Below are 26,143 nucleotides of genomic sequence, written 5' to 3'. Positions count from 1 at the left end.
TACAACACTCATCACCATCAGGATATTACAAACTGACCAATGCACGGATATAACTGTGTCTTCACTCTGTGTAAGTGCATTTATTTCAAACAAGAAACATTGAAAATGCAATCAAAACTACAAAAATGATTAATTGACTATGTCATAGTTCTTGTACTTATTTTATAACTTTTAAAATTTGGTATACATTACAGTTCAAAAATTCAATTTTGCTAAACTCCTCAAAAAGAAGTTTAAATTTTTCAACCCGTACAGAATTCTAAACTTTTATAAAAAAGGTTATTGTTTACAGAGCTAGAAACAAGTTGACTATACTAAGTAATCTCTCAGTTAAAATAAATATTTAATCGTTTATAGAGAAAAACTTAATACATCCTAACAACTTTATAACAACCTACAAATGTAATACAGCTCGGTAACACTAAAAAGGTCAGTTTTTGCTTTGTTCTAATACAACTTCTTTTTTTGGCTAAGCTTTTCCTACAGTTTTCTCGTATTGAGCCTTAAAATAAAATTGAGTAGACAAAAGATCAATTTTATTGCAAAAAGGAAGTTTTATGCTCATAAATTACTTAGAAATATTTTGTTGTGTTGTCGTTAAACCTCTAAAAATATAACACTTAATATCCCTTTTAAGCAAAGCTATCTTAAACGTTGAAAACACAATCGAATTTGAAAAATATAGGTTTTTATTCAAATTAAAATATCAAATTATGTCTTAATTTTGGTTAATTGTACTTAATACTAATAATGTTTGGTCAATTCTTGTTACTTATAATTAAAGAAATCCATAGATAAATTTTTTACAAACAATTAATTATTTAAATAATAGTTAATTTAATTATCTATCTATAAAGAAAGTAAAAATAGTAATGTCAAGTAAAAAACGCTGTTTTTGTAAGAATAATTAAAGTTACACCTCAAAATTCCTAAAAGCGAATCCTGATTAAAGAGTGTTTGCATGTTTACATCGTAGCTGCTTCGAGCTGTTTGAACTGAAACAACTTAATTAAAGTGTAAAATGTTATAAAAGTTACTCTGATAAAAATAAACAAAGGAAAACGTAGCAGCGTTTAATTAAAATATTAACTATGCCTGGTATACGTTTTAATCATCATTTTTTACAAAATTGTATATTTATTAACAATACACATCCAATAATAAAACAAAAACCAGTGTAAGATTATTTGTTGCTTTATTGCTTGTTATTTTAGTGAAGGCATTGTCTTATTGTCTTTAAAACGTTCATATGTTTTTGTAATTTTTTTCAGCTCAAAGTAATCTGAAAAAGTCCAAAGTCTATTGCATTATTCATCGTGCCCCTGAAACATGTTTTTCACGCTGAAAAGGTGCAATTTGTACACTGTTTCTCTTGTATATTTAAATTATTTACCTAATATGTACACTTGGTAGATTGTGCCCCTCTATGGACTCAACTCAATTGTCTTGTGTACAAACAGATGCATAACGTGTCCTGAATAGTAGGTGCAGAATCAGTATCTATTGTCCTAACTCAATGTGTTCACAGTACCAGAATAAATATGACTATTTGTATCTCAAGGCTTTAACTCATTGGCCAAACAGCCTCTTCCTTCTTTAAATTGTTTTCATAAACGTATTACAAATTTTGTTAATGATTGTGATTTTGTTATTCATTATAGCTTAAGGGTAGTAATGAATCGCCTAAGTTTTCTCTTGGTTTCTATATATCAAACAATTAGCCACTCGTCAATATTTATCAAGATATATGTAGACCAGGAAATGTGTGTATTCCATGTTGAAGGTAATTTTAATGAATGTTCCACAATCTTCATGAAGAAGTAAGTCCTACCAGTAATATGTATACTCTCCTGTTTTAACTGTTCGGTGAAGCAAAGTTTTGGAAACTAACTTGATAAAGATAAGGCCACAAAAATGGATTGCAGCAGTTATTGTCTCTGCTGACGAAAGTCAGACAGAATGACAAAACTTAATTTGGATCCGTTTAGATTAAAACACCAAACTATAAGTTTACAAATGTTCCATGAATTAGGAAGTAGGACCTACAAGTGGTAATAAAAGCTGGTGACAAGAATAATAGGCATTTCCCTATGGTTGTTAAGATATACTAGCCAATAGATAAAATCTAGTTAGGATTATAAAATCACAATGTACTCAAAAGTGGTCGTGCTGTAGAAAATTTCAAATATTAAGGATTGTTTATGGGCGCCAAAGTCATAATCTAATTTAACTCCAAAATAGCTGTTGAGAGCTCACAGACCAGTTATGGAACTATCAAGCTGAAATTCAGACAACACATCACATCGTTAACTAAGATAGCTAAGTTTCAATTATCATTTTTTAGTCTTGGAATAACTATCATTACTAAAAAAGTGTTGGATGTATAACCTTTCAACATCAGAGGTTGGAACATCACATCAAAAACAGGGCTTGGACCTTTCACTTAAAGAAAAATGCTAAGAAATATAGGCCTAATGGTTTTATACACACCGAAAATATAAAAAACAACTTTAAACGTTATTAGTTATTATTGATTTGGAGTGTTACTAAAGTTGTACGTTCCACGAATTAGTATGTGCGGAATATTTATTCAACAACTGTGGGTATTTCAGAATGTTTAGTGACAACACAAACTCAATCTTAATCGACTGAGTCGGTAAGCAACTCGTCTATGACTGATGTCTACAGTACTTGAAAGTTTGCAAATCATTTACTGCAACTCATGTAAGAAGTGACTCAAACTTTAGTCATTAGATGTTATTCTCCAGCGTAAAGTGAAGGAAATTCTGCAATCTTATGTTACAACTCAATTTAAAGCATAACTTTAATATTCTTACGATATAGCATCAAAAATTCAAACTCATTACTTGGGAAATATATCACGATAAAACAATTCTTAAATATCAAAGAGGTATCTAAAATATTGCAAACTGCTTACTTTTTCATCAATTTTAGGAGTTGGTATTTTGATAATACCGCAATTCACAATAAAATAAATGTTGTAGAAATTCACAATTTTCCTATTTAGCTGTTTAAATATTAAGCTAAGCGATAAAGGAATAGTATGTTACGGTATTAGTCCTGAAAATATGTGTTAACCGGAATCGTCTCGCACAGGATTATCATACGAGTCCGGTTAACACATTTTGGACGAGTGACGTACGATATTTTACGCCATACTACTCTATGCTAACTTAACAATAAAAACCAGTACAAATTCTCCTATATTCCCACCTACTAAAGGACTAACAATCACTACTCATAACCTCTCATTTTTTTTTTTCATAACCACTGATCGTGAAATATATTCAGCTGGTTAGTGTCCGTTAAAAACTTATTACAGTACAGTAGTACGTAATGAAACCCCATTTTGATTAAGCTAGCGGGAAACAGGTGTTTTCTGGACTAAATCCTTGCATGGGAAGTTCGTTAAAACAGTGTAGTGTGGCGTAAAAAGGGTTTAAGCCCTATAGTACAATATCTGTATAATATTGCATTATGAATAATATAAAACATTGTTTTCCATAATATAGTCTAACAAAGCAAATAACTTACTTGTTCCAACACTTTTTTTAGTTTTATAGGTCATATAATATACTTCATCTAATTAAATAGATCATTGGGGGTATCTTGTTTGTTTTAAATTTTTTAGCCGGGGTATTGAAAGCTGAACTATTTAAGCATTGTGATAAAATTAACTTACTACTAAGTAAAGCAGTAAGTAATGTTGACTAACAAAGCTAATTATTAGTTAATGTAATACGCATTGTTTAGGTTCAATGAATAACACATAGAGCAGTAATGTGCCCGTTGTGTCTAAGTCTAAGTTAATATTCCCCGTAGACAGCTACAGCAATGTCTGCTGCATACCAAAGGAAGGTCTATACCAATGTGTGCTGCTATTGTACCAAGTCATTGTAGTGTTGCAACCATGCCAAATTTTCCACCAAAGTAATACTAGGGAGACTTTAATACAAATCTTAATTAAATTTTCCAACGTAGTATAAATGTGCTCAATATTTTGTAGCTACATCAAAACTATAAATTATGTTCTATAAGAGATTGAAGTAATATGATGTTTACAATAATAGATAAAAGTGTTGATATAGTACTTAATTGATTTCCAAAATATTAAATCTTTTTACCTAAATCCATGCAGATTTTACAGTTTGATCCATAAACAGGTTTACTTTAAGCTCATAGATATACGAGATACGAGACATACTATTTTCATTCTTCTTGAACTATTGTAAGCCATCCTAATAGAATTCCTAAATTCAAAATGCCAAATTTAATAATGTAATAATCCTAAACATATTTTATAAAAAAATCCAATAGCTCTCTAATACAACAATCTGTAACTCCATCAACCTACTTGGATTAGTGTGATAAATTCGTACGGCAATGTGATCACCCATGTTGTAAAACCAAGTTTCCTACATTTAACTGATAACCTTAAAAACGAGTAAAGCTTTTTCCTGAGTCTGCAATTTAAGAACTACAATATTTTCAATCTTTTTCTGATATTTTTGTTAGCTCAGAGAAGTAAATACAACGTAAGCAGGTAATTTACCTTGACATCAATCTTCCTGAAGCCAGGCTGCTATAATCACACGTTCAGCGACAAGGCAAAGGCTGTAATCTGCTAATGTTGTCGTCAAGAGAAGACACGATGTTCTTGGCTTAGTTTTATTTAAACATGATTAAACCTATCGTGCGTAACCCTCTTATGTATTACATTATATATCTGCTAATGTGATAAGTCACTACGCCTAAAAAATTTATACTAACTTAGTATTTACAAAAATTATATCTATAGGTAGGCTACTTTATTTTTGGCATTAAATGCAAAATAATATTTGGCCAAATATTATTTATTTGAATAAGTTTCATTAATCTAAGAGAATCTAGAGCTAGTTGGTGATTTTTCAGAAAATAATTATTCGTATAATACTAGGATTATAACAAGATGCCTATAAGCCGAGTTGTTTTTCTTACAGGAGACTAGCTGTCATGGAAATATTTAAGATCATCATTCTATTCCTGGTTAAAAATGTGAATTTTGTCCTCTTTAGAATTAATTTTTCAAAATAACTTGAAGATGTATAATAGTGTAAAATCGCGGCAAGAGTATAAATAACTAAAGTGGACTTATATTACGTTTCTATTCACTTGAAGTAGTGTGAAATATACTTAATTAAGGTTATTAAGAACGGTTTATGTATGGTTATCTCCCAAGAAGTGCTTTTCATTTACCAACCCAGAAAGTGAGATGACAGCTTATCTGTCACTTGTATTAATCACGCCTGATGAGTAAGTAATCTGTGCTTAGGCAAAATCTCTCTGAGCTTTACTTTTGGTATTGGGGTTCAACTAGGCAACAATATAAATTGGGATTGAAGAGCTACTAGATGTTGAACAAAATTTCCACGATGATAGATTAGGTGCAGCAATGAGAAGTATGCAAATGTATTATTGAACAGGTACTAAACTGATTTTAATATTTTAAATACGAACCTGGTGATCAGTTGTATGTATTTGTGGCTTATTATAATATAATTGGTGCTCTAAATGTATAAGTGATAGAGGGATTTACGATTGGCGAATCCTATAATTTTATTCAGGGTTGAAATTAAAAGTAAGACAATGGTGTTGTGTGACGCGCTCTGCATAATGTGTTGTTAAAAGATGCATATGGCATTCATTACTATAACTATAGACATACAGATTTCAACACTTATGTCACAAATGGTTTAGTAACTAATAAAATTACATGATTTAAACATAACAATAATGAGAAATATGCACAAGTTGATAACACTAGGGGATAGATTATAGGATGGAAAAATTTAGGGTTTAAACATCACTGATTTAAAAACAATTGTTATGTGACTAGTTAGATTGGTATTAGTTTATGGTTTTGTCCTAAATATTTCTTTTATTGCAGTATTTTTTACCAATAACCAAAAAATGTTTGTCATTAATGTTTGTTAGGTGTTGTATCTATAAAGTGAATAAGAGTAACCTAACAACATTAAAGTCTACATAAGATGAAATGTATCTAAGATGGCCACTGTCGTCATCCATCTTGTACGTGACCACGTTCTGGACTGTGACGTAGCATTGGGTAAAGATAAGGAGCTCGTTAAGGAAATGTTGGTAAAGGTTAGTTTCATTCGACGAGGTAAAGATAACCACAAACCTCTTGAGTGAAAGTATCGTTCACTGTAAGTTTAGATTACCTGTTGATCTCATTCAAAAATAGTTAAAATTTTAAGAAGATTCTGTTAAATTTGTTGTCTATTTATTATAGTTTTTTTTTTTTTTATAGCACAACCTGTATTCCAGTTTTATATGTTGAAAAGTATTAACACTAGACCGTACGAGAAATAAGAGTTCCCTAATGAATCAGGCACTAGTGAGGTCCTTCTCTTTTAGTTTCTAATCATGATCTAGTGTCTTGAAATGGTTACGCTTGCTTACTTTCTTTTCGGTAAAAACTTCATTGACTTTTTCAAATAAAGTATTAATTATAAAAAATGTCGGATAAATGTTTTCCATTTAAAATTTCAGAGATGTTTTGATTGTACGAGAGAAACTGTAAAATTAGGTATTTAAATTATCACAAGGCTCTAAAAGACCAATTCATTTTGCAATCGTATGCTGTAAACTTACAACACCTAGGCTACCTCTAAAAAGTAACTTTAGAGACACTTTGGTAAAAACGTTAACATTATTTGACATAATTTATTTTACAATGTTGAAATCCCTGAATACTACTTTATTTCTTCATAATAATGCCAAACAGCTAAATCATTATACAAAATAAACTTATCGCACACATTTTAAAAAAAGTTCTATATTTCGGCATTAGCCTTTTTCAGGAACAAACAAACAATAACAAATACAAGTGTTTACCACTCTGTATCAGATGGTTTTAGCAAAAACCCAAAATACATGTAATTTATAAATAAGTAAAAAAGAAAATGTTGATAGAAAGAAAGAAAATATTTGTGTATAAAAAATTTCAAATTATTAATGATCTGTATTCCATATGTTTCAATAGTAGTTTTTGTACATATAATCAGAGATATACGAAGGATTTTCAAATACAATTAAGATGTCGAAATATCAAGTGTTTCTTACAATGAGTTGAATAAAGTTCTTCTGTTGATGAGATGAATCAAAAGTCTTCGAGTATGACGAGGATCGTACAACTTTGTTAGGAAACTTCCAAGAGGATTTAGAACTTGGTTTAATCAGTTTAGTTGTTTATTGTAGAATTGTCAACAAATAGTTGTCAGTGCTGGTAGGCAAGAAGTAATTTCAGGTAAAATATAAACACCTTTTATAATTAAATACAAGGAAATGAAATATAGCTACCCCATATTAAAATAATATACATTACAAATTGTAACTAACCAGACGAAGAGATATTTTATTCAAATCCATTTGGTATATATTGGGGTATTCATAAAAACGTCAGTATGTGTGAACCTAAATGATTATACTTTCTAGATAGTTCATCGATAAGTGACAAATTAGTTTTTGAAGAATCTTATCCTAAAATTGTCGCAAGAATACGATTTTGGGTATAGTTGAATATGGGGTTTTGTATAAGTAGAAAAAATATATATTAATAATCCGTTGAACATGTACCTGTTTCATTCTTCATTAATAACCCACTTAACTGTAAATGTTCCACTCTCTAACCTTATACATTTTAATTTCCTTATAATTTTACAACACAAAAATAGGTACCGCTTGTTGTGTATTTATTTGAGTTGACCTCCATATAAACCCTAAATTGTAAAACCGTTCGAATATCCTTTACCTAATCTTAAAAAGTTGTAATATTTATTTTTGTTTTTTTAATATTGTGAATCAGTCTTTGGCTGAGTAACCCAATATATTATTTATTGTATTTTGCTTTTGTTTAAGCTTCACACTTTTCAAATAATACATTTTAAAGCATGATTGAGAATCACTAAAAAGGTGATCGTATTAAAATGCAATACGATTGGAAAATTGGACTTGCTTTAAATTCAGTAGTTAACTAGGTAGGTGATTGGAACGAACCCAGGTGCTTCGGTTCTCAGTCGTATAACTTTTAAACTCAATACAAGTTTGAAATAAAGGATACAATTCGTCTAAATAAACTTTAAGTCTTTATAATTATAAGAATTTATATTTTCTTATACAATTCTTATATGAGTGTAAAATGTGTGTGAGATGAAATTTACCTCCATTGTCTCACATTTTATAAGACCAGTAACAATATAAAATCAATAAGCTACTAAATAAAATTGTAGATTAGTAAATTGTTGCGTGTACTTGTGTTATTTTATTGTATTTATAACTATTAAAGATGCACATGCTTCCGTCACATACCACATAAACGAATAGTTTTTGGATTGGAACTATATTCATGTAAACAATTAATTATGAGAAAGTTTAATTGTTGGATATTAAAACTATCTTGTATTTGTAGTTATTATTAAATCTATTTATATTACACATTTATTATTAATTAAAACTATAGTATTTTATACGAAAATGAAATAATCTAAATCAACGTATATTGTACATAATTATTAAGCATGATTTGTATGTTGCAATTGCCTGAAACCACTTTTTGTGTGAAAGAAGGCATTAGTTTTTGTGATTTATTTTATATTTAGCTTCTTTATACAATTTATACTGTCAAGGTAGGAGGCTGGCATCATAATTAATCTGTAAAAAGATTTGTGTAAGATCTATGATTGCATATTGCGTATACAAAGAAACAATTAACCGTTAATTTGTAATAAATTACTAATATGCTAAATTTGTGTAATTGAAGAATTTGTTTAAATTATTTTTGAAATAAATAGTATTTCTAAGAATAAATCGTTAAAACAACAAGATAACGACACCACAAAAAAAAATCTTTCTATGACCATTTCTACTGTATAATAGCATAGACAAAAAGAAATAAATATAGACTGTCAGCTGTGCTGCGCTTAGCGTATATTCCGGCGCCGACCGCCAGGGGTGATGTGTAGTTACGGCGCACACCGCTGCAGCAACAAGCGCTAGCGACCGTTTCCATAACAACTTGGTAGTTGAAAGTAGTGTTGCCAACTTTGAAGGAATCCCCCGGAATTGGAGTTTACTGACTTATTTAATATATGCAATAAATTAATTTAAATGCCATCTTTTATTGTATTTTTTTAACATATATTTGTTATACTTTTGTAGTTTCATTACAATGATTCAAAGTTTTTCTTTATTAATCCATAATTTAAGGAAGTGGTTTATTGGAAGGTTTTGTTTTATATTTGCAAGGTCAAAATATAATTAACCAGGATGTCTAGTAGTCGGGGAAAACGGGAAAGTCAGGTATTAGTATTGAATTTCAAAATGGTCTTGAAAAGTTGGGATTTAGTCTTTATTTTGATATCAAAGTCGGGAAATTTCATGATTTTACCTCGATCGCGCTAGACAACGATCACGTTTCCGTGACAGCGCAAGACGATCACGATGTCTACACGACCGCGGGAGATATTCTTAAACCGCCACCGTGCTAGACAACGTTTTCGTGACCGCGGGAAAAATGATCACGTCTTTTCGGCGATCGCGCAAGACGATAATGTCTACACGGCCGCTGAAGATGTTCACAATTTTGCCGCAATCGTGGACGACGATGACGTTTCGGGACCACGGCATTCAATGATGATGTCTACACAGCCGCGGAAGATGTTTATGATTTTGACGCGATTGCAGAAGACGATAATAGCGAATAGTAATCATTTCGTTTGCAAGAGTGGTAGTGCTGGTAACAGCTGGCAAGTAGTCGACGACGACACCGAATCGAATACCGATAACTGATATCGAACGGCAAAAACGCTCTAGCGGCAGATTGCAAAACCTTTCTTTGACAGTCTAATAAGTTATAAATAAGTAGTTTAAACTGGAACGAACAAAATTAAATTAATATGGATATTAAGATTTATAAATCTACCAGCCAAACAATGCATGCTTATCAATCAACAACTATTATATAAAAATTCTTAAATGGTCCATAGTTAGGAATTATTAGAAATAATTATCTCAAAACTTTGCAGAAATTCTATCAAAAAAAGTTATATTGAGACTTAAGTTTTAAAAATGTTATAACGACCAGTGTGATAGTGAAGTGGCGATAGTTTATTCATTAATTTTACAAGTTTTAACGATGTTTTATATCTTATTCTACTCCGTGCTACCTTGAATCTAATATTTCACTTTATTGTTGATCCGTCTTAACGATACGGCTTTATAATACCTTAAAAGAAGTTTTAATATCAAAACAATTATGTTTTATTTTCACCATTTGTAATACATATCTTAAGAAATAGATTAAATTTGAAATAGTCATATACGCTACGTACGTATACATGCACGATTTAAGTCTAGTTCTAAAACCATGATGTGATAAATAGCCAAACGTAGGATATATAAATTTGTACCGCAGGAGAACTAATAAAGGGAAATTGTTAAAATATTAATCCATATGTTAAATATTACTGTTAACATATGACCCAGTAAGTAAACTGCTTGATAGGTCAAACTATGTTGTAATTAGTCACAAGTTTAAATAGGTTGAATAAAATAATGGAGTTGAAACGTAATAACATTGATAGTTTCCAACTATCATTTAACGCGGTAATTAAGTTTTCTGGTTTAAAATTTTAACTATGAGATTCATTTATGTCCCAGGAATTTGTGATGTTGTTTTCACTATTGATATATGTCAGTATTTGTTTACCATCTGTACCTATTAAATAAAGTTAATAGAATGAGTAAATGTGATTAGTTTAACACCACAATACTTCTAACCAAAAACCTAATCCTAAAGTACGCTTAACACCGTAAATGATTTAGCTTGTCAAGTACGCATTTTTACTTGCTCTATATATTAACAAAACTACGTGTAAATTACCATCGAGTGTTTATGCAAATTATGTAGGTAAAATCTTGGATACTAGATTCTTTAATTTTAACTCGAGTACTTGCAGTTCTTTAATCAAGTAAAAACCGTCTTCAAAAAAGTTGTTTAATCAAGTTATCAAATGTTCTAAGTTTCTCACAGATAAACTTTGTGTTTAGCTCATCAGTTAATAATTTCTCAAAAACCTGTAAGGACTTATGAATCTCTCTAATAACAAAGATTTGTAATAGGTTACCGTTCATTACTTATTATTTTCAGTAAGATTAAAAAACAAACAAATTCAACAAATAAGCAAAGCTTTATTACGATATGATGTTAAATTTCAACAAAGTTTCTTTCGTAATTATAACTAAACTTAAATATTTTTAACAAAGATGTTTTAAATCACAAACCTGTTTCCTTTATAGATAAGCCAAAGTGAAATTATCTCACATTGATTCGTTCAGTTTAGTTTTATGTACCTACGGAAGTCGATTTCAGATTGTAAGTTTAATTTCAGAGAGTTATTTTATATCATCAACTATCTGTTGCCTTCACCTGACATAGCTTTTCGAATATAAATTAATAGAATAGTTTGTTTTGATATGGAAAAAATGTAAATAAAATACCTGATCAGGTGTTATGATATTTTCTTGGTCAAAATCTGTTGGGAATCGGCTGAACATTCAGGATTTATATGATCCATCTCTGTATTAAGTCTTAAGGAAAACTATCACTAATTCTTTTCAGTTACGCTAATGGTAACAGCGTATATAGGAAACGAGATTATGTTTTAGCTTCTGACGCTAAATGTAATATCCGAAAACTCAAATATTTCCAAACCAATAAGGAAAATCCACCAAATAATCTTTTTTATTAATTAAACCAGGTATTTTAGATTAAATAAACAAACGAATTTTCGTAATCTATATACATTCAACACTTTAAACACGATTTTTTAAAACACACGTTACATCTAATATTAGCTTTATATAATACCTTTTGGCAGGTATATATTTACATTTTTCCTTTGTTTAAATTATGTAAAGCATATTATGTTTTAAATTAGAGGTATGGACATAGGCCTCTTCCTACTGGTATAATGTGAGAGACTATGTAAACACACAATACCTGATCGTTGTGATCAATGTGTTAAAATATTAATTTGGTAGAATTTAGCCATCCAATCCTTTTATATACCGTAGTAAATCATTTACATCATTAGCTCTAAATATTTGTTTTTTTTTTCTAAGGCTATTCACGTTTATAATCTTTCTTGATATTACTCTAACAGTATTTTATTTTATTTTAACAGTACCTTATTTTATAAATAATTCTAAAAAGCATCGTATTATGTGGTGGTTTTAAACCGCACTTGTGTAGATTTCTTTTTTGCTTATAGCTGTGCAAGTTGGTGCTGATATGCTAAAATATTCTTATATCACTTTCACTAAATCCATAAATTTACTATGAAATGACTACAATATATAACAAATATGTTAAAATGTTAATCGGCTTTGATAATTTGCGCCAATTACAAACAGGGGACTCTTGGTTTTTAAAGAACCTTGTATCATTTTTACATATAGTCTTATTTTAAACAAATAAAATTTTGAAAACACGGCAGTACGAAGTAAAATTTTACGTTATTCATGTAGTATAATTAAAGATAGTAAGCTAATAGTTACGAAGAAAAAACTATTTCAAACTTTGTAGTTAACACGTTGAAACAAAGTTAACAACTTTGTAGTAAACGTATAAAACCGATGTTAGAAATGGCCAGCACCTCTATACTGTGTTTAGTGGTGGAAAGGTGCGAAAGGAATTTTTATTGAGGTGAACATTCTGATTCACCCATTAATTATCTGGACCTCATTCAATTAATTTAATTCAAGCCATTTTGCCGACTTCCCTTTTAATATTCTGAACCATGTAAGTAATGTGTGTTCAACTAGTATTTATAACAAGCAGGAAATTCATTTTTTTTAATATAGTGAATATTTCTTTTTACAATATAAGATTCATTCGTAAATTTAAACTTGTTTAATAGAGTGTTAAAAATAGAAATAAATATAAATGTTGTTACTAAAATAAAATTAATAACAATTACTATTCTACAATAATAGACAAATTTTTATTCTCTTAACATGAGTGTATAGTAACACAGTAAAAAATAGACATCACATCTTGATGGTTTTACTATTCATTCTTCTGCTATTGACTTTTTTATGAAAATTACCAGCCAAGATCGATTCAAGATATAAAATGTATTTTATATTATTAACTGAATTGGCTAAGTACGCAGGATTACTATATTCTATCCCTGTATTAACTTTTAACAAAAACTGTAACCATTTTTAAAGCATTGTCGCTAATAGTAACCAGCTAATGATAAAATACAGTTTTAGTATAGAAAAAATTACACGGTTTTTGTGAAGTAATGGTAATTATTTTGTACGTGTTTCGGAAGAAATAGCTTAGTCAATAAATCGTCAAATGTAATAAAGTGAGTAGTTTAATAAATGTGTCTTTAACCGATGTATATTGATATATTTATTTTTATTATATAACTTATATTGCTTTTGGATAAACTAAAAAGTTTGGTAATCGTGGTTAAATAAATGGAAACTACCTTGTTTTGAGGTGCTAACATAAGGAAATAGTAAATTTTCACAGTTCCGACTTTAAGCTGATTTTACTCGAAATTCGTTCCAGATTGAAAAAGCATCTCCTTCCCTCCAAAACCCCCCTTACATTTTTATTTTTGAACAACCACTCTTATTGCACATCGACACCATACAGAGTCCCCTATGCAAAATTTCATAATTTTAGGTTGTATATTTTTGTAGATATAGTGATCATCTGTCAGCGAGTTACATTTAAAACTATACTCGTAGTTTCAAAAATACTTAATTTTATCTTTGCAGTCTGCATAACCTTATAACTGTATAATATTCATAGTTCATTAACAAGGGAATATAGAATCATAATATGAGTTTTAAAAAGCATATACAAAGAAAAACCTGTGCCACGTAAAGAAAGACAAACCATAGCAATAAAATGAGCGCATGGTTAATCTCCACATCGGTGCGTACAATTGGAAATACGATCCAATATACCAATATATTGCGCGGTGTACCTTACATCATCTATTGTGAAATGGTGTTGCGAAACTCGATACAGTTCAATACAGCTGTTTACCTTATTATTTATTGCCCGGTTTAGTTAATATTGAAATTTAGGTAGTCGAATGTTATACATGTTCAGTAAACTTTAACCATTCATATTATTTAACACTCTATGTTTTATTTAATGTACATCTCTTTTCCTTGCAACTAACATGTGTTCTTAATCAAATTAAATTATTCTCTATTGCTAACACATGTTGTGTATCAAAAAGTAAATAAAACAGTCTTGTTCTCCTATCCCAAAAGTGTGTTCATTTTTTTCTCCCTCTTATAATCTCCATTTAATTTCATTCTCTACAAATCATTCATTGGTCCTTCGAGCCGGATTTTGAATTTCAGTCTTTGGATTCAATTTTCAGAACACTTTCAAGCTATCGAAATATCTTTATTTTATCATTCAATCTCTTTATGTTTCTCCCCACTCTCATAGTGTCACAAACTCTATCTAATTCTTAGTAAAGTTTCACTCCATCTGTTTTGTCCAATATGGCTACCAGATCAATTTCACTCTCAAACTTCAACAAATCAACCCTTCTCATACAAAATTCTTTTGAAAAGATTCTCAAATCTGTACAAGAGCTTGAAACACTTTCCCCCTCAATCTTGTCAGTGATACAAATCAGAACTTTAAACAACTTCTCGAACCAGTTAGAAAAGAAACATGAAGCCTATGAAAATTACCTGGAAAGAGCCTTGGAACATATATCAGAAGAATTAGATTTGGATGCAGTAAGTGACACTGAAGACAAACTGCGACTGCTATTCGTCGAAGCCAAGTCTCGGATTGAAGCCCTTCTCCAACAGCAGCCGCAAGATGTTCCAGAAGAAAGTAAAGATTCAACAAGAATTAGTGACATCTCAGCTTCATCATCTGCTCACGTAAGACTCCCAAAACTAGACCTCATCACGTTTGATGGTTCTCCTCTACAGTGGGTAAGTTTCATCAACTTATTTGACACTAGCATCCATCTGAATGAAAGCATTTCAAACGTCACTAAATTTCAATATCTTCTCAGCGTGCTCAAAAATGAACCACTAAATCTCGTAAAAGCTTTCAGTATCACTTCAGCCAATTACTCAATTGCCTATCAGCTCCTCAGAGACAGATACCACAACACCCGAAGGTTAACTACACTTCACCTCAACAAACTGATCGACCTACCGGACATTTCCTCTACCTCAAACAAATGTCTCAGAACGTTCCTCAACTTGTTTTATGAACACACAGAAGCACTTAAAGCTCTTGACTGTGACATTACTTCTAACTCTAACCCTCTGTTGTCCACCATACTCTTACGAAAACTAGACAATGACCTTCTAAAACAACTAGAGGCTTTTAGAATTAATATAAAATGCGAAACACATTCTCTACCAGAAGTAGTCGAAATAGTCAAATTTCTTAATCAAGAGTGTAACCAAATGGAAGACGCTGTGTTACATACCAAGTTTGCTCAAAGTACGAACAACCACAATTCAAATTTTAAACCCAAATCTTTCACATCCAAGCCCTCTTTCATTCAAGCTCAGAAAGTTACAATGGTCTCTACTCCAACTCCATCAAATCAAGACAACTCAAAAAATCCTTTCTCATTTCCCTGCTTTGTCTGCTCATCAACTGGCCACAAGGTTTATGCTTGTCCTAGCTTTCTCTCTCTTTCTTCAAATGAACGTTTTAAAACCGTAAAGGACAACAACAGATGTGTCTCTTGCCTCGGAAAACATGATGTTAAAACATGTAAGTCTAAAGCATCTTGCTTCAAATGCCACAAACGTCATCACACCTTACTTCATTTTGAACATGACAAGACATCTCAAGGTTCTACATCATCACAACCATCAACCACTCATGTTTCGAATGAAAAACCTACCGTATCTCTTTGCTCACAGGAAGCCAGTCCTGCTAATCAAATCCCTAAAACTGTAATTTTAGGCACAACACTGGTTAAAGTTACTGCTCAAAATAACGTTTCTCATGTGTTCAGAGCATTGATTGATAGTGGCAGCATGTGTGATTTTATTAGTGAAAAAGCTGCTCAACTACTGAATGCACCTCGTTTCAAATCCAACTTACAAGTAGTTGGTCTTTCTCAATCTCCAACTCTCACAAAGGGTATTGTGAACCTCACTGTTAACACACTGGCAGGAAAATTAGTTGCATCCAACCATGAAGTGCACATACTTGATAAAATATCTGTCAATCTCCCTAGATCTCAAATATCACAAAGAGTTCTATTGAAAGTAAAACCTTACCCCCTTGCTGATCCCAGCTTCCACTTATCAGGGCCCATTGACATGCTGATCGGAGCTTCTCTCTTCCCTCTTCTTTTAACGAATGAAAACTATTCTCTCGGCCCTAACATGCCTAACATGATGGGAACTCACTTTGGCTTTGTTGTTATGGGGAATGCACCTTGTTCAACCGATTCCCAGCCTGCCAACACTCCATCCATCTCTCTGCTCTCAACGGTTGACAACGAATTGCATAACTCTCTACAGAAATTTTGGAAATTAGAGGAATTATCTGTACCCTCAAAGATATCGGTTGAAGAGCAACAGTGTGAAGATCTGTTTAAAGCTACCCACTCTAGGGACGAAAATGGCCGTTACTTAGTTCAGCTACCATTTAAAGAAAATCATCCACCTTTAGGATCTTCCAAACTCATCGCAGAACGACGTTTTCACTCACTTGAACGACGTTTTACACTCTCTCCTGATTTGTATAAAGCTTACTCTGACAATATAAATGAACACATCTCTCAAGGTCATATGGTAAAACTACCTCATCTAGATATCAACTCTCCTCACTATTTCTTGCCACACCATGCAGTTGTGAAACCATCCAGTACCTCAACTAAACTCCGAATCGTTTATGATGCAAGCTGCAAAACCAGCTCTGGAATTTCCCTCAATGATTCTCTCATGACCGGCCCTAAATTACAGACCAACATTTGTGATATATTGCTACATTTCAGAATACACAATATCGTTTTCACTTGCGATATTCGCCAAATGTATCTTCAAATCTTAATCAAACCTTCCGATCAACTGTTCCAACTCGTCTTGTGGCGTGACAATCCCTCTGAAGATATATCCACATACAAACTCACTCGAGTGACTTTTGGAGTAAATAGCTCACCCTACTTAGCGATTCGTACCCTCCACCAGTTAGCTGAAGACGAAGGTAAAGACTTCCCTGAAGCAGCAAATGTCTTGCGCACTCAGACTTACGTAGACGACATTGTAACTGGAGCAGACACGGTAGATGAAGCAAAGAACCTTCAAAATCAACTCATTCAACTACTCAACCGTGGACACTTTGAACTTCGAAAATGGACTTCAAATTCTCCCGAGCTTCTTCAGTCTCTTCCAGACACTCATAAAGACTCTCCAGTCTTTCTTGAAAATACACCTGATCCCCATTTCTCAATTCTTGGCCTACACTGGTCTCCAGACTCGGACAATTTTTCATTTCATCTCAACCTACCGCCAAAAACACTAACTAAACGTCACGTTCTCAGTCTAGTCGCTAAAATATACGATCCTTGTGGATTTCTTAGCCCATGTACTATGACAGCGAAATGTTTTATTCAACTTCTCTGGACGACCGGTCTACAATGGGATGAACCTCTCACTCCAGAACTTAGTGCAATTTGGAGTAACTTTATCTCAGCGATACCAGCACTTGCAGACATTCAGATCCCTAGAGCATTGAAAATCTCTCCAAATTCTAGTGTTGAACTTCACGGCTTCTCAGACGCCTCTGAACGTGGGTTTTCAGCTGTTGTCTATGTACGATGTTCCCAACCCAACGGAGAAGTGACTACACGTATGGTTTTATCTAAAACTAGAGTCGCCCCTCTCAAGAAGGTGACTCTTCCACGATTAGAACTCTGCGCTGCCCACTTATTAGCTCAACTCGTAAACTTCTGTTGTTCTTCATTCAAACCCTTAATTTCACTCAACCAATGTTATTTGTGGTGTGATTCTTCAGTAACCTTGACATGGCTTCAAACTCCATCTTACAGGCTGAAAACATTCGTGGCTAACAGAGTCGCCCAAACACAAGAACTTGTCCCCTATCACTGTTGGCGTTACATCCCTAGCAAGGAAAACCCTGCTGATTGTGCTTCAAGAGGTATTCTAGCCACTGAGCTTGTGTCTCACCCCCTTTGGTGGTCAGGGCCTTCTTGGCTTTCTCTTCCCCCTTCAAACTGGCCTGATGTAACTTTTTCACCTACAGATATCTCAACATTAGATGAAGTAAAACACACTCCTCTAACTGTACTTGTGTCAACTACCACTGAATCTACGCTGACCAATCTTCTCATTAAATATTCTTCATGGGAACGACTTCTTAGGATTTTTGCTTACGTCCTTCGTTTCATACACAACTGTAAAGGTTCTGAAAAACGCCAAGGTTTCATCTCAACACAGGAACTGAAAGACACAAAATATCACATTTTTAAACTTGTACAAAAAGAAGTATTCACAGAAGAAATCAACTGCCTCAAACGGAAATCATTTTGCTCCACTCGTTTACAACGTCTTTCACCTTTCATTGACTCATTTGGATTATTGCGTGTTGGAGGACGTCTTTCTCAGACATCACTTCCTGAAGATGCTCGACATCCCATTATTCTGCCAAAAAAGCATCATGTGGTAAATCTCCTCATTGACCACTACCATATCTACAATCTTCATTCAGGCCCTCAGCTTACTCAATCATTACTTTACAAACATGTTTGGATACTGTCTGCCCGTTGTGCCATACGCTCTCGTATCCATAAATGTGTCAGATGTTTCAAAGTCAAACCTAGAAATGTGTGTCCTCTCATGGCTGATCTCCCTCAGTCTCGTGTAACTCCTGCTCGACCTTTCCTCCACACCGGCATAGATTATGCAGGGCCTTTTACTGTTAAAATCTTCAACCTCAAGGCAGTGAGACACATAAAGTCATACTTTTGTACTTTCATCTGCCTCGTCACGAAAGCTGTACATTTGGAAGTAGTAACAGACCTAACGACTGAATCTTTCATTGCTGCAATGACTCGATTTGTATCTCGCAGAGGACATTCTTCCGACATTTACTCGGATTGTGGGTCCAACTTCATTGGTGCTAACTCTACCCTACGCAAGATTGTTGAAAAATCTCTTTATTGTCAAGACTCCAAACGGAAGATTCAACGATTCTCTTCACTTAAAGGCATCAATTTTCATTTTAATCCACCAGCCGCTCCGCATCAAGGAGGATTGTGGGAATCGTCTGTAAAGAATGTGAAACATCATCTCCGTCGAGTAATGGGAAACTCAGTCTTAACACTCATTGAATTCATCACATTGTTGACCCAAATCGAAGCAATGCTCAATTCCCGACCACTGACACCTCTTTCAAATGATCCTTCGGATCTCGCAGCACTGACTCCCGGACACTTCCTGATTGGTGCACCCCTCACAGCAGTACCTGAACCTAATCTCCTGACAGTTCCTGAAAACCGTCTCAAGCAATGGCAGCTAGTTCAAGCATTTCATCAACGCATATGGCATAGATGGCACCTAGAATACTTAAACAACTTGCAACAACGTACCAAGTGGACTCGGAAATCAAAAAATCTTGAAGTGGGTGACCTTGTTCTGGTACATATGGACTCACCACCTCTCTCGTGGCCTCTCGCTCGAATTACAGCAGTTCATCCAGGGGCTGATGGGGTTGTGCGAGTGATAGACTTAAAAACATCAAGTGGCAACCTCAGAAGATCTGCCCACAAAGTGTTTCCCCTGCCAACTGTGGATTCGTGAACTGTTTTTGTTGAATCCACTGGGGATTCAAGGCCCCCGGTATGTTCAGTAAACTTTAACCATTCATATTATTTAACACTCTATGTTTTATTTAATGTACATCTCTTTTCCTTGCAACTAACATGTGTTCTTAATCAAATTAAATTATTCTCTATTGCTAACACATGTTGTGTATCAAAAAGTAAATAAAACAGTCTTGTTCTCCTATCCCAAAAGTGTGTTCATTTTTTTCTCCCTCTTATAATCTCCATTTAATTTCATTCTCTACAAATCATTCAATACAGGATGTTCAAATATTTTGGGGGCATAAATTACTTAGTGATTCCTTGGGTCAAAATAAATAGAAAATCAAGAATAATTGTTTTTTTCCAAAATCACTTCGTTAACTAGATATATGCCATTTTGTATTATTACATAAACATTTTATCTTTGAATTATTCAACAGTTTTTTACGAAACTTGGTATGTATATTAAGGTAGAAGAAAGCCATGTTAGAAAATAAATTTAAGTTTGACCAAGATTAATTTTGTTTCTATCATGGGTCCCTTTTACCTTAACATACATACCAAGTTTCGTAAAAATCTGTTGAAAATTTTCAAAGATAAAAATGTTTATGCAAGAAATACAAAATAGTGGATATCTGGATAACGAAGCGATAAAAAATATCTTTATTTTCTCCTTATTTTTATCCAAGGAATCACTATGTGAATTATGTCCCCACCTTTTTTGAACACCCTGCACACTAAAATACAATGCTCTGGTTATTTTATTTAACTTTAAGAAATAGCTGCCAACCGTACTGTGCTTAAATAGCTTATGTAAATTGGTTTTGGCACAATTAAAGAAAGCTTTTTGATATATTTATATCGATTAAAATGTGCTTTATATAAATGTTCCAACTTAGATTTTTTTTTATGCTTGAATAAAATTTAACTAGTCTGAACTAAAATTACGAAAACACTCGTACAAGATTGATACTCTTATATATGACTTTTATAACGATTAAATCCTGATGTTAACGAAATACGTTTCTTACAATATTTACTGCTGTCATAAGTGACTTTTAGATACCAATGGCATTCGTTATGTTTTAAGCAAAAAATCGGACTTAACATTTTTACTAACCATATCACTGATTAAATGTATTTAATTATATCCATGAGGAGCTTGTAAAGTTTGCTATTCTAAGCTTTTAATCATCCTGAGGGCAATAAAACATGGGACAAGAACCCAATTTAATTTACATTGTTTTTATCAAACCAAAATTAAAATACACTGCGCTGAAGATTAAATGTTTCATACTTTATCACATATTTGGTTTTGCACACTTCCATTATAGTACAACAAATAATCCGAATACTTCCTTAAATTAAATTAAAACTTCATACAAAGGACTCTATCGTATAGATAAGAGACATACACGATTTTGTGTTTTGAAGTATGTAAATACAACTTACACCAAATTAAAGTGTTTTCAACGTTTTGTGAATAGACGAAAATAATAAGTCTTGCTTCAATATAAATATGACTCCTAGTATATTTCTAAGTTCCTTAAAATCTGTATTAAACTGTCAGTTTTTAATTTATAATAACGCGTTATATATATATTAGTTGTGATTGAATATTTAATAAATTGGTCATATAAGATTGTAAATTCATAGATTTATCAGAAAAATTAAAATTGACCTTTTAGAACATGTTATCCCTGCCTAATTGTTTATTTTCTGTACTGTTACTTGCTATATTTATTTATTAAAAACCCAAGTATATACTTGAGTAGCTTCAACTGAACAAAATTCGGTTCAGTGTGGTAATAAGGTTTATAAAGATACTCGTTGTCACCTTTTTAGTAAATGTAATAAAAAAATAAAATCTTCATTTGATTCAAGTGCATCGCTAAGGGAGTTGTTTTCTGTGTCAAAATGTCTTTTGCGTTATTATCCAACACAAGATCCTACATGAATGAAATCATTAAGATTTTTCTAAAGACAATATGTTACTAGAATCATGCCTTTAAGCAATTTTCGTACTGTATTGCTGATTACATATACAAGAAAAAGGTTTTTTACCATTCATCATATACCGTGAAAGCACATGATCGTTAGTTGTGTTAAAAATATTAGTAGAATTTTGATACTGTTATTTACTGCAATACTGTTACTTTTAATTGTCTTCATGGCAAATCTGTTTACCCCATAAAACTACAACCAAACTACATAATCATAATATAATTCAAGATCTAAGGTTTTAGTTATAAGTATAACAAATATGTTTTATACATTATTGGGTAATACTTACCTAAAAACATCACATTAAATTAGGTTTTTTATATTTTTTTCCATATATCATATGTTGTACAACTTCGTAAGACTAAACCCAAGTTGGTTGGAAACTACTGAGAAATGTTTAGAGGTTTAACGACAGAAATCTGATCAGACGATTTTGAACAATATTATTACATTTAGTTTTGAATAATCTATTATTAATAAGAGTTTCTTAACGAGCTTCTTATCTTTATCCAATGTTAAGTCACAGTCCGGGACGTGGTCACGTACAAGATGGATGATGACAGCGGCCATCTTGGTTTAAGACACTTCATCTTATGTGTGACTTTTATTTTAGTAATTGTATTATTCATTTCGAAGGTATTCCTGCAATATTTGTAGCAATGAAAATAGGAAAGGTTCTAAATGTTTAATCCAAATTTAAACACAAATAACTCTTAATTACATTGATGCACAACGAATACGAATTAGCTTTGGCGTTATATAATATGTTTGTGAAGTTTTTTTACATAAGAGCTAAACTATTCTAAAATCGATAAGTCAAACCTTATCGATTGATAGTGATTGTGTTCTGATAATACTACTAAATACAGATAAATGTAGTTGTTCTTTAAATAAATAAATTTTATTTAGAAAGTGTACGACAATAATGCTATCATAATATGTTATACAAATTATTTAATTACTACTTAGCTTAAAACTGATTATTCAAATGAATTGTAACAAAATAATTTGACTAATTATTGGAAATGAGCATTCCTAAACAATGTTGGAAGTATCTCTATTTTTGTTATCTGGTCATGACCAAATTAAATGTGACGGTAATTTTCAACTCAGTTTTTAGTTTTAAATTGTAAAAATTTGAATCCCACCAAATAGTTTGATCATTAGATGAACCTTTTAATGATTAATGCATGACGAATGGATGTTTGACCAAATATGACATCACTAGCGAAACAATCCAGTACCTTTTTCATATTTTCTAAGTTAATTATTCTGTTTTAATTGCTCGAGAAATTAGTAGTTGCGACTTTACTACTGCATGTAATGAAAGAATATTGTGGGTAACTTAAAGCAAAGTTAGAACTATCAATCTTTAACATATGTTACTCGTAGTTAAGATTAAAACAGACGTAAAACCTCTCATACTTGCATGCTTACACTTACTTTATTAGGTCTTTGCTGCACACAACTAATTCATCAATGATATCAATACTTACATGAGCTTTATAAAGTATTAAATAATAAATTTGCAGACTTTTCTTTGTCGCAAGTGCTTAGGGGCTTGGGGTCGTGTTTTGGGGGCTTGGATTGAAATTCAGATAAGCCTACACGTTTAACCTACTTCTGAAGCCTCACTTGAACCTAGAGCCTACTTGAAAGCTAAGAACCAAAGCATAGAGGTTATGTCCTTCAAGGATTATATAACCTCAGGCTAGACCTATATGACGGATTAGCTGTTAGCTCACAGGCTAAAATGGACACTTCTTGAAAGATTTAAAATATTTCTTCCAGCTTCGGTTAATATTGTGTCACACCACATAAACTGAATTAAGACACATCTTGATTACTATTATTTCCTTAAAACCAGTCAAATATGATCACGTTTGATTTTCTAAACTGAATGCTGTGTCATAAAAAAAACTTAATTTCTTTACTTCATACCGTCAGTCTGAAATGTTTTACTTTTCACCATCGTCATCGAACCGTAGAGCATCGTAAAGTGAAGGGAATGTTTAAAATTCTGTTGTGTTATCATGTTTTTTTAAACACATTCTACGACAGTTATTTTTAAGGAGCCGTTTCTGTCCAGTTCGTAGATTTCAAAAGTTTCACATAACAGCATTCATAATCAACTTTTATAACCGAATAGTTTTACTCAGAACAACACGGGTAACGGACCAATGAGGTTCTAGGATTGAGAGAGAAGAAGTAAAATTGAAATGATTGGAACTTCAATCAGCTGTTCAGGCCAATTTATTGTTGAGTTTGCAATTAGTGTTTGGTACAATGTTTCGTTGAATCACTGTCAGTGGCAATGAGAGGTTATAAACGAAAACATATCCTCTCTTAGACATTATGAGTAGTGAGTAGTTTTAGTAATGAAAACACTGTCGTAGGTAAAGTAGTGTACGTAACTCGCGTAAATAGTGTTTACGCAATCGTCGCTTAAACTACTATTGCATCAGTAAGATAGTAAATAAAGTTTAATCACAAATACCTTGGTCTCCAAAAACATGCTACTTGATAGCTTGATTGGCCTAAAATTGTTACTAAATTGTAAAATTGTGTTGTAAATTTTTGCTTATTAAAATTCTTTAAGTTCTAGATATGGTCATAAATCAAACTAGAATGTTTTATAAATAAATATGAACTAGTAAAACACTATGATAACTAACCTTTCTAAACCCTATTTATTTAATGCTAATAACCAAACTTATATATTTGAAAACAATTGTTAATCTAAAAAGGGAGGTCAAATCACAACAGGATAAAAATACATGATTTATGATGGTGTAATTTAAATCTTTAATATCAATATTTAAAAGGAGATAGTGTAAATAATTTGAGAACAAAAAAATTATTTTCCACATCCAGTATATTATTGCCCATTTTTGGAAATATTTTTATCCGACATACAGTTACACATTATTAGTATTTTCACCCCATACATTTTACTATGATGACATCGAGTATAGGGACATATCAAGACATGTGTAGGCATTCGTCATTTGCCTTCGTTAAATATTCTTTTTACCCTACAGTTGTCAACTAGGTAGATCTTTTTAACTTTAGTAGCCTATGTGCGGTGTCAACAGCACAGAGTCCTTTGTTCATAAACAATTAGCGATCAAACACATTGTTTAAAACTGTTATGACATATATTATCGTGGTCTGTTATTTTTTAATTTGGTTCTCCCATCTACTATGAAGCAATGTTTTTTTCGGTCTGGAAACAAAGACTAGAGTTTTGTTTATAAGATTAATATTACAAGTAAATATTATGTGGCTACATTAATAATTATGTTTAATAAACAATGGCTGCTAAACTAACTAGCAGTATTACACTTAAACTCTTATTGGATCGGCAAAGTTACATAAGGTAAGTAAAATATTCAACAACTAAGTGAGGAAACTTTAAAGAGGTACTTCCTTTATGGTTCCCTAAACTTCTGTTTATTTTAAACGCATAGTTAGTATTTTCCTTAAACTCTAAACAAATATTTCAACAAAACTAGTTCAGTGGCAACTTTTAAACACGTATACAGCGTTAGAAAGCTAGGTCTTCTGAGTTTCCGTGATGTTGTAATCAACTTTTCCACATTAAAAATGCGTCTGTCAACGTCCAATACAGAAAACTAAGAGAATAATTTACTATTATGTGAGTTGGTGAAGAGTAATATTATCTGATGTAACAGCTGGCTACACAATATAAAAATGTATAATCAAGATAATAAATTGTATAATTGACTATATATGATATAATCAATGATTGTATACTACGATAAAATCTCTTTGTATTAAATTAGTTTAACCAAATCATCCTCAGGTCTGTTGTCAACTTTTTACATGGGGCGGTTACCAAATCATTTCAAACACTATGTTTTTAATACAAATTGAACTTAACACTGTAGTAAACTGTGAAAAAAGACAATTTTGTCTACGAACTATATTAAAGGTAAAATATAACAGGTTTCCTGTGAACAAAATGCTATGCTAGTGTGTTTTGGTGGGAAGACGAGAGAGGAATTTTTAGTGAGGTTAAAATTCCGTTTTACCTCATTAATTTTCCCTGCCTTTCGTTTCGGTAGAGTAATAAACGTTTTACGCTAGTACTTATAGCGTTTTTAGTATTAATGCAACCCAAAATATATTTTCTTCCAATGAAAACTAGAAATCGTTAAACAATGAATCTTATTAAC

General features: G+C 32.1%; 1 protein-coding gene across 1 annotated transcript; it reads left to right on the top strand.

Moving 5' to 3' along the window:
- Positions 1–6,066: 6,066 nt before the first annotated feature.
- LOC129003590 (uncharacterized) lies at positions 6,067–19,935 on the top strand. Its single transcript, XM_054431887.1, has 3 exons — positions 6,067–6,165; positions 14,788–15,072; positions 16,027–19,935. Exons 1-3 carry the CDS (start codon positions 6,067–6,069, stop codon positions 19,933–19,935), a joined length of 4,293 nt encoding a protein of 1,430 aa, XP_054287862.1.
- Positions 19,936–26,143: the final 6,208 nt, after the last annotated feature.

The sequence above is a fragment of the Macrosteles quadrilineatus genome, unplaced genomic scaffold, assembly GCF_028750875.1.
Source record: "Macrosteles quadrilineatus isolate MER2022 unplaced genomic scaffold, UCM_ALF_1.0 Scaffold_9__3_contigs__length_116548681, whole genome shotgun sequence".
NCBI lineage: Eukaryota > Metazoa > Arthropoda > Insecta > Hemiptera > Cicadellidae > Macrosteles > Macrosteles quadrilineatus.
Note: the sequence above shows the minus strand (reverse complement) of the source record. Positions and strands in the feature narration are given on the sequence as shown.

What these genes read in the sequence shown, in the direction of transcription:
- LOC129003590 (XM_054431887.1), top strand. Translation starts at nt 6,067, where the DNA reads ATGGCCACTGTCGTCATCCATCTTGTACGTGACCACGTTCTGGACTGT. An exon ending in TTAAGGAAATGTTGGTAAAG is followed by an intron (nt 6,166 to 14,787) that starts GTTAGTTTCATT and finishes TTCTCGAACCAG; the next exon opens with TTAGAAAAGAAACATGAAGC. An exon ending in ATGGTTCTCCTCTACAGTGG is followed by an intron (nt 15,073 to 16,026) that starts GTAAGTTTCATC and finishes CTTTGCTCACAG; the next exon opens with GAAGCCAGTCCTGCTAATCA.